This window comes from Rousettus aegyptiacus, unplaced genomic scaffold (assembly GCF_014176215.1).
Source record: "Rousettus aegyptiacus isolate mRouAeg1 unplaced genomic scaffold, mRouAeg1.p scaffold_m13_p_3, whole genome shotgun sequence".
Taxonomy (NCBI): Eukaryota; Metazoa; Chordata; class Mammalia; order Chiroptera; family Pteropodidae; genus Rousettus; species Rousettus aegyptiacus.
Window position 1 is genome coordinate 81,856,315 of NW_023416306.1, and position 8,926 is coordinate 81,865,240.

At 55.2% G+C, this 8,926-nt stretch overlaps 1 protein-coding gene across 2 annotated transcripts; it reads left to right on the top strand.

Moving 5' to 3' along the window:
• Nucleotides 1-584: 584 nt before the first annotated feature.
• ULK3 (unc-51 like kinase 3) lies at nucleotides 585-8,359 on the top strand. 2 transcript variants are annotated; one of them, XM_016144138.2, is made up of 16 exons: nucleotides 585-736; nucleotides 1,399-1,539; nucleotides 1,624-1,744; nucleotides 2,308-2,412; nucleotides 3,077-3,220; nucleotides 3,415-3,497; nucleotides 3,964-4,119; nucleotides 4,298-4,403; nucleotides 4,614-4,654; nucleotides 4,887-4,989; nucleotides 5,118-5,182; nucleotides 5,269-5,347; nucleotides 5,422-5,462; nucleotides 5,833-5,880; nucleotides 6,099-6,165; nucleotides 6,286-8,359. In XM_016144138.2, the coding sequence occupies exons 1-16, from the start codon at nucleotides 635-637 to the stop codon at nucleotides 6,300-6,302; spliced, it is 1,419 nt and encodes a 472-aa protein (XP_015999624.1). In that variant the 5' UTR covers nucleotides 585-634; the 3' UTR covers nucleotides 6,303-8,359. The 2 variants fall into 2 exon arrangements, with proteins under 2 accessions (XP_015999624.1, XP_015999625.1); XM_016144139.2 differs by having other exon boundaries at nucleotides 715-825.
• The last annotated feature ends 567 nt before the right edge of the window (nucleotides 8,360-8,926 follow it).

Here is an 8,926-nt window from a genome sequence, read left to right on the forward strand (position 1 = left end):
GTAGGGGTTGAGGCACTCCAGTGATAGGTGAGAGAGGACAGTCAAGATGCTGCATCTGGCTACCTTGCTCCCTGGCTGGACTGTGACAGGCCAAGACCTGGGGACGTCCCTGGGGACGAGCCCCTTTCTGAGATGACTATTGGCCTCTTCTATGATACTTTCTTGTCTCAGTACTTCCCCTCTCAGAGCTGCTGGTCTTGGAGGAAGGGGCCTCTTTGACTCTCCCCACTACCGCACACATCTGCTCTGCCAGGCTCCTCCCTCCTTGCTCCTCACGTGGGAGATCTCTAGGAGGCTATCCGGGTTTGGATGGCGTTCGCCTGTGACCTTGGCTGGCCTCTTTCGCTCGTTCGGTCCGCGGGGACCTCAGTATCCCCAGATGGATCTTATGGTTAATGGAAGATAATGTGATTGGTGCAAGCGGAGGCGCAGGAAGCGCTCAGACCAGGACCTGGAGCACCTGCAGAGGGCGGGGCGCGGGGGCGGGAGGAGCTGGGCGCTGCACTTCCGGCAGGTGGCGCTGAGGACAGCGTGGAGTCGGGTCCCGCCGCTGCGCACTCTTCCGGTTTAGCTCCTGACCGGAACCCGCGCCTGGAAGCAGGAAGCGCCTGGAGGCCAGCCGGAGGCGGCCAGGATGGCAGGTCCTGGCTGGGCTCCCCCGCGGCTGGAAGGCTTCATCCTCACCGAGCGCCTGGGTAGTGGCACGTACGCCACGGTGTACAAGGCCTACGCTAAGGTGGGTGCGGGGCGGGGTGGGGCCAGACTCGCGGCGCGAGAATTTCTGAGGCCCTAGCCCTGTGCCCGCCAGATCCTGAGTGAGCCCAGGTGGGTGCCGGGCCGGGAAGCTAGGGAGAGTTTAGAGACAGCGTGAAAGCAGTTAGGTGCCCTCGGCCTGCCACGTCCCAATTTGACCTTCAGTGGAGGAGGTGGGAGCTGACTGCCATCGTTAGATCTTAAAAACAAACACACGTACACACACCCCTGTTTTGTTGGTGGGGCTGGTGAGGACCTGGGTGGAGCCTGAAGAATAGGCTCAAAACTGGGAGTATACTTGGTGGGCTGGGAGCCTAGGACGGGGTTCTGGAAAGCTGGATCCCCTTAGGAAACAGAGTGGGAAGTTCTAGAATCCTGAATGACATGCCTTAGCAGGGCACACTCTGAAGACAATGAAAGGGCTTATGGAGCAGAGGGGTGGAGAACACCGGGCTGGTTGAGAGGCCAGGATTCCAGAGTCAGGGGAGCTTCACTGGCCTGAGAAGGGGAAGCTGGGAATCCTGGATGCTGGTGTGAGTGGGTAGGCCCATTGATGGGGAAAGGGGCAGAGAGAACTAGAGCCATTCTGGCCAGGTGTGGACCCTGGATCCCTCAAGGTCAAAGCCCTAAAATCTGTCTCTGCAGAAGGACACTCGACAGGTGGTAGCCATAAAGTGTGTGGCCAAGAAAAGTCTGAACAAGGCGTCAGTGGAAAACCTCCTGACAGAAATTGAAATTCTCAAGGGCATTCGACACCCCCACATCGTGCAGCTAAAAGACTTTCAGGTGCAGGCCTGGGGTAGGGACACCCCCAAAGGGGGCTGGAGAAGGCACACTTTCTTAAAGCTGCCTCTCTGCCTCTAATTATAGTGGGACAGTGACAACATCTACCTCATCATGGAGTTTTGTGCAGGAGGTGACCTGTCTCGCTTCATCCACACCCGCCGGATTCTTCCGGAGAAGGTGGCTCGTGTCTTCATGCAGCAGTTGGGTAAAAGCCTCTGACCCTGCCTGACCCTTCCCATGATCTCTGTCTTCCCCGCTGTGCCCCTGCTCCAGGCTTAGAGCCCCTGCACTCTTAGCAGTTGCCTCCTTTCCCAGTTTGGATTTTTAGGGCCCCATCTTTGCCACGTGTCTGTTCCTGGTTTAAGGATCCTCTGAGAGAGACAGAAGGAGGAAGCCCCATCTGTGAAGATTCTAGATTTTCTACATGTGGATCATAATATAAGGACCTCATAGAACATTCCAGTGGGTAGTGCTTTGCCAAAAGAAAGCAAGAGCCTGAAGGGATGGGGCATCCAGGGAGGCTTCTAGGAGGAGGGGAGACTTGTGAAGGGGCCCAAGGAAGAAAAGAGGGCCCTTGGGGTGGGAGTGGGGGTTAGATTCTTAGAAGCGGCAGGAACCTGGTACTTGTAGGTAAAGCATTCAGTAGACTAGCCAGGCCAGAACTGGATTTGTGCATGCTTGAAGAAGCAGATGTAAGCTTGAGAGGCAAGAGGCAGAGAGAAGATGGGCTCCTCTGACCTGTTTCTCTGCATGTGTCCTACTCCCCAGCTAGTGCCCTGCAGTTTCTGCATGAACGGAACATATCTCACCTGGATCTGAAGCCACAGAACATTTTGCTGAGCTCCTTGGAGAAACCCCACCTTAAACTGGCAGGTATGAGTCTAAAACACCAGGGATGAGGTTGGGAGGGTGGGTGTGCACTCAGCAGCCCTGGTTCTCATGGTGCTATGGAGTCATTAAACAGTGACAGGGTGGGAGATTCAAGGCCAGGCCCCATCACCAAAAGGTAGGGCTACCCACACTTGACTCCAGCAGTGTAATGTTTGGGTTCAGGATCAAGAGTCGGTGTATGACCAGGGTCAGGACTTGATCTATCACCAGGATTGGGACTCAAACTGTGATCAGTCTGCGGCAGTGTCATGAGGTGGGGGAGGGGCGGTTGTGGCCCCTGATAACGATTTGGAGAAGAATTGAGGCTGGAGGCCAGGGAGTGTGGTATAACCTGAGCTTGGTGGGACAGTGAGGGTGGGTGCTAACATCTAGTGGGCCATCATCCTCATAGCTAATGTGAGCAAGGGGTGCTTCCTGGAAAAAGATGCCTGAGGGGGCTGTGTAGGATAGGTAAGATTTATGCCCCTAGAGGAAGATGTAAGAGGGTATTCTAGGTTAATAATGAGCAAAGGCTGGGAAGTAGGATTGATCTTGGTGAGTCCAGAAGGTGGACAGGAGCCCTGTTTTGGAGTTCAGGGTGAGGCTCCAAATGCCAAGAGCCGAAGCAGCTGGAATTTCAGCCCTACTGTCTGGCACTTGCCCACAGACTTTGGCTTTGCACAGCACATGTCTCCGTGGGATGAGAAGCATGTGCTCCGTGGCTCCCCCCTCTACATGGCCCCAGAGATGGTGCGTCAGCGGCAGTACGACGCCCGTGTGGACCTCTGGTCCGTAGGGGTCATCCTGTATGGTGAGAACTCGGTCCTCTTCCCCGACCCTGAGTCCTGTACTGTGTGTCCTCAGGCAAGGCCTCTCTAGCCATTCCTGAAGGGCTCTAGCAAGAAGGCTGACTCTACTGGTCTGGGGCCCCTGCTCTGAGGCCCTCCCAAGGGAGGCAGGCTGGACTTTGTCCCTTCCCAACCTGCCCCCTGCCTCCCTCCACAGAAGCTCTCTTCGGGCAGCCCCCCTTTGCCTCCAGATCGTTTACGGAGCTGGAAGAGAAGATCCGGAGTAACTGGGTTATTGAGGTGGGTCCTGCAGGGCCTTGCAACCTTTAGGGAGCAGGGGGGGAGTCAGGGCCCTGAGGTTGGAAACCTCACAGCCCCCTTTGCAGACTAGGATGTGGGCTCAAAGCTACTTTGTGGTGCTGGGCATGTTTCAAGCTCCATTCAGTTCCAGGGACCCAGATCAGCCCACAGATAGTTGTGCAGATCCAGGCCCAGTCTTCCAGGAACATAATCCAGGGAGTGGAGAAGAACTCGAACTCGGGTTCTGTGACAGCTCAGGGCTCCAGTGGGGGCACGGGCAGGAACCTGGGGCAGGAGGCTTGGCTCTTCACTGGCTCCACTGCCCTGACTTATCATTCTTCCTTCTGACTCTCAGATTCTCTGCCTGTCAAACATGTACTTCTGGGGCATCCCAGGACAGTGTGGGGACCAAGATGCTGGAGCCCACTGTGACCTTTCCCCTGCCTACCTCCCGCTTTTCCCACAGCTCCCCCTGCGGCCTCCACTCTCCCAAGACTGTCGGGACCTGCTGCAGCGGCTTCTGGAGAGGGACCCTGGACGTCGCATCTCCTTCCAGGAGTTCTTTACCCACCCCTGGGTGGACCTGGAGCACATGCCTAGTGGGGAGAGCCTGGCACGAGCAGTGAGCAGGCCAACAGGGATGGGCTGGAGTGAGGGCAGGTTAGGGGTCTCATCTATGCATTTTGGTGGTGAACAGGTGGCTTGCCCCACAGAGGCCAGAGGGTGGGCTCAGGGGATCTGCTCTTCCCCCTTCATGGAGAGCAGAGGGTGGGCATGACTCCTGATCTGCCTGTCTCCAGACTGCCCTGGTGGTGCAGGCCGTGAAGAAGGACCAGGAGGGGGATGCTGCGGCTGCTTTGTCTCTCTACTGCAAGGCTCTGGACTTCTTCGTGCCTGCCCTGCACTGTGAGTGCCTAGTGTCCTGGGTACAGCAGGGGTAGGGCAGCTATAGCTGCAGTGGATGGATTCCAGAAGCAGCTCCCCACCTGGAATTTTGTGGGAAACAAGATAGAGGGTAAATCCGGAACTTAGTGCTTTTGGGGGTTCCAGAGGGTTTGGTATGGGGCTGGGGTCCCCCTGCCTATGACTCCTCTTATATACTCCCACTTTCTGCAGATGAAGTGGACGCCCAGCGGAAGGAGGCAATTAAGGCAAAGGTGGGTGAGTGAGTCCCCTGGAGGAAATGGGTGAGGGGTCTGGGGGCTGCCAGGGACTGGCTCCCTTAGAACTGGGACTTCCTGTCTTGGAAAGGGGTCGGGCCAGCCTCAGTTGACCCCTGACATTACAGCTTGGGACATTCACCAAGGACCTGGAGGGAGAACTCAGAGGCGGGTGCTGGTGAGGGAGAAGGGTGGGACAGCCCCTTCTCATCTTGTTATGCCCCTGCAGGTGGGGCAGTACGTGTCCCGGGCTGAGGAGCTTAAAACCATTGTGTCCTCCTCCAGTCGGGCCCTGCTGAGGCAGGGGGCCTCTGCACAAGACCTGCTCAGAGGTAGGCCCGGCTCCTGACTGGCCATCGTGCCATTAGCAATTTCCCTTCAGGCAAATTGGTTGGTTCCCCGAGACAAAGAAATAAAACAGGCTGCTCCATTCACCCTGAGCCTTTGCTCCTCACCCCAGAGATGGCCCGGGACAAACCACGCCTCCTGGCTGCCCTGAAAGTGGCTTCAGCTGCCATGGCCAAGGTTTGTACCCAGCAGGAGGGGTCTAGGTGGGGCAGGGAGGAATATAGGTCATGATCCTAAGTGATCTGGTGTCCCTGTGGCTGCAGGAAGAGGAAGTTGGTGGGGAGCAGGATGCTCTGGACCTGTACCAGAACAGCCTGGGGGAGCTGCTGCTGCTGCTGGCAGGTGAGGTCCCTGTCACCACACTCCCTGAGCTCCTGCTGGCCTGCCCTCACCATGTGCCCTCCCTCTCTTTACAGTGGAGCCCCCGGGCCGGAGGCGGGAGCTGCTTCACACTGAGGTGCCCACTGGGGTTGGGAGGGTTGAGGGACTTCATCTTCCCATTTGACCCTGCTTTCTATGAGGGGGACCTCGGGTTCCTTTGGGGTGTTTCAAGTCTGGGCGTCAGACCTCACAGACCTGATATGTTGGTGGTCCCGTGCGTTCCATCAGGCTCAGATGCTCAGGTCAGGACAATGGGACAGGGAGCAGCTGAGGACCCAGTAGCAGAAAGTTGGCTAAGCTGTTTCAGTCAGGAAGGCTTCATGGAGGACTCAGAGGGGAGTTGCTCTGATGGGATAGAGGGTTCTGGAAAGCAGCAGGAATGAGGAGGAGCTCACTCTGAAGGCCCCTCCTCCCCCAAACCCATAAGCATGCCCTCCCCTTGGCAGGTTCAGAACCTCATGGCTCGAGCTGAATACCTGAAGGAGCAAGTCAAGGTGGGCACATGGGCCCTGTTGGGGCGAGGCTGTGTGGATTCTCTCCGCCATGGCTGGCTGTCCCCCACTCCCTTGCGTATGTCTCCCTCTCTAGTCTCCATCCAAAGGCCTCCCCATCACTGTCTCTGTCACTCTCGGTCGCTCAGCAGCTATTGGTGTGGCTCCTATACCTGCCCTTGACTGCCTGTCACCCCTTGTGCTGCCTTTATATTCCACAGATGAGGGAGTCTCACTGGGAACCCGAGACCCTGGACAAGGAAGGTCTGTCAGAGTCTGTTCGGAGCTGTGAGTCCTGCCCTGGGGTCCCACCCTCCATTTAAGGGGGGGTGAGAGCTGGGGGAAGCCCTGGATTCTGCCTTTTTTCCCAGAGACCTGACACTAATCCTCCTCTTGTTGCTTCCACAGCTTGCACCCTGCAGTGACCCCAGAAGGATTACTAGATGGATCACAGGCCACCTGGAGTTGGGTGCTACATACACTCATGCTGATGTCCAGAATTCTGTGACCTTCTCTATTCTGGCAGAGCAGCCTTTGAATAGGCACCTCAGATCCTCTGTATTCCAGGGTCCCCAGCACTCCCAGGTTACTCTCTACCATCTAAAGAGTGATAGCCTGGCTCAGGTGTGTGCTAGGAGCATTGGGCCTGGCTGGGGTGTGGAGGGACAGGGGAGAGGAGTGGGTTTTTTTGTTCATTTGTTTGTTTTTATGTGACTTTGGTTAGTTGGTGGTTGCTAGGCCCTGAGCCTGTCAATTTGGGGTAATCAAAGCTTCCATTTTGCTCTGAGAAGAGGGCAAGGGGTAGCTATGCCCTGTGCCTACTCTTGTTCTTCCTGGGAGCCTTAATTGCAGCTCACCTCCATCCTTGCAATGGACCGAGCACTCCAAGATCACTCAGGGACCACCCACTACACAGTCTACATTCAGCCCCAGAGAACTCACTGGTCTTCTTGGGACCTGACTTCTGCCTACCCTTTCAGTGTTTTAAGAAAATCCTTCAAGCATGAACGTAATATGCTTTGTGGGGCGGGGTAAATTGGAGAAACCTATGCCTTGTTCTTATCCTGGCCCAGTGGGTACCAGGGGAGGAGTCCTTAGTCTTCATCGCTCCTGCCTCAGTCGCTCTTTGGAGAACAACCCCTACTTGCCACAGAGCTGGTCCTGGCCTGCAATTGGGAGGCATAGGAGCTGCCTGATCCCTCAGGCTTCAGGTACCTGGCAGCCCAGGAAACCTGCTTCTAGGTCTGACATGACTGCTACACATGCCCCAGGCAAGCGCCTTCCCCTTGCTGGGCCAGGGTCTCCCCATCTTTCTAACAGGCCTGCTAATACCTCCTCTGCCCCCAATGTGGGCTTTTAGGAAGACAAAATAACTTTCATCTGGAGAAGAATGTACACACCTGGAGTTGTTTGGAGGGGTTTCTTTTTAAAGCTGAGGGGGTTACTGATTTTTACGCTTCTGCCGTTCAATGCCTCTTTGGGGCAAGAGTCATCTCTTTGCCCTGCTAGAGACTTGTGTAGAGAGTATCATTCATTGTTTCCCTATTAAATTATTTTCTGAACTTCTGCTTCTCTTCTTGCCCTGGAAGAAAGGAAGGAGCAGGTTAAGGTGGACAGCCCCTGTTCCCAGGCTAGTGCTATAGGGGCCTCAGGAAAACCTGGGTAACCTGAGGGAGGGCTGGGGGAGGCCACAGGTTGGTGGAGGAGGTGAGAGCCACATATTTCTTCTGCTTCAGTCCCCAGGAGATCCAGGATAGGCTGACCAACCACCTAGGGGACCAGTAGGGGGTCAGTCACAGGCCTGGTTGTGAGGCAAGTCCCTCCCTCTGCACCTGGAGAAGGGCAGACTCCTTTACAGGAATGTAGTCCTGTAAAACCTCTGTGCTTCACACTGCACATTTCCTTTCCCCAGACAAGGTCCCTGGCCTCCCACTGCTCTTCCTTTGGGCTGGAGGAAGCAGGGAGCTGGAGTGGGGAAAAGGCATCCTCGAGGGTTTCTCGTGCTCATACCCAGCTTCCCAGAACCTCAAAAAGCTGGGGTCATTTTCAGTAGTCAGATACCCACCCCCTGCCTCAAGGTTTTTGTCTGAACAGCACTCCGGAGCATCTTTAGGGACTTAAGGGAGGAGAAGCCTTCCCCCAGGCCGCCTCCGAAGCAGCAGTTTTGTATACTTTTCAGACACCAACCACCAAAATACTCTGCATCCAGTCATTATTAAAGGGCTTCCAGCACAGAGAGAAGTCCTTGGCCTGGCTGGGGGAAGGGAGGTAGGTGGGGCAGCAGTGTAGGGCAGTGGTCCAGAGGGCAGGAGGCGGGTCTAAAATCCTCAGTTCCTGCCACTGGACCAAGAGACCCATTGGCCTGTTTCTCAGCAAAACAAGAATGAAGTGAAGTGCCCTGTGAGAATCTGTAAGGATGTAATAAGTTACTGTACATGAGCTTGGCACACACGATAACATTCAATAAAATGTTATTTTCAGATGTAGGGGGGAAATGTACTCAATATCTTGAAAGGGACTGGACAAAAAAGTCTCAGTTAAAAGGGAAAGGAAGGAGGGGAATGAATGGAGCTGGTCGTGGGGATGAATGGAGAAGATTGAATGGGAGGGAGAGTGGGAATGAGGAAGGATGGGGGTGAGTGACTAGATGATGGGATAAAAAGGTTGGCCCACAGACCCCAGTTGTCGTTTGTGATATCCACATTGGCTGCCTGCAAACGGGCTTGAAATTCATAACTTATACACATGGGTGTGGAGAGGAGTGGGACCATGGGGGATTAGGCCCTCCCTGGGCAGAATGTTTTAGTGGTCTCTAGGCTTGTCCTGTGTCTGAACCATCTGCCAAAGAGGGAGGCAGCCTAGCTGGAGGGTTAGGGTCAGAGGAGGAGGTGATTTTCGCTCTCTAGGGCGGTCTTCAAATGGTAGAAGCCTATGGGAAATATACTAATCTACTTTTTTTTTTTTTAATATATTTTTCTTCCTGAGGTGGGAGTTGTTTCCATCTCTCACCTTTATCACTTTGAAAGTGTCCAAAGTGGGGGCAGACACC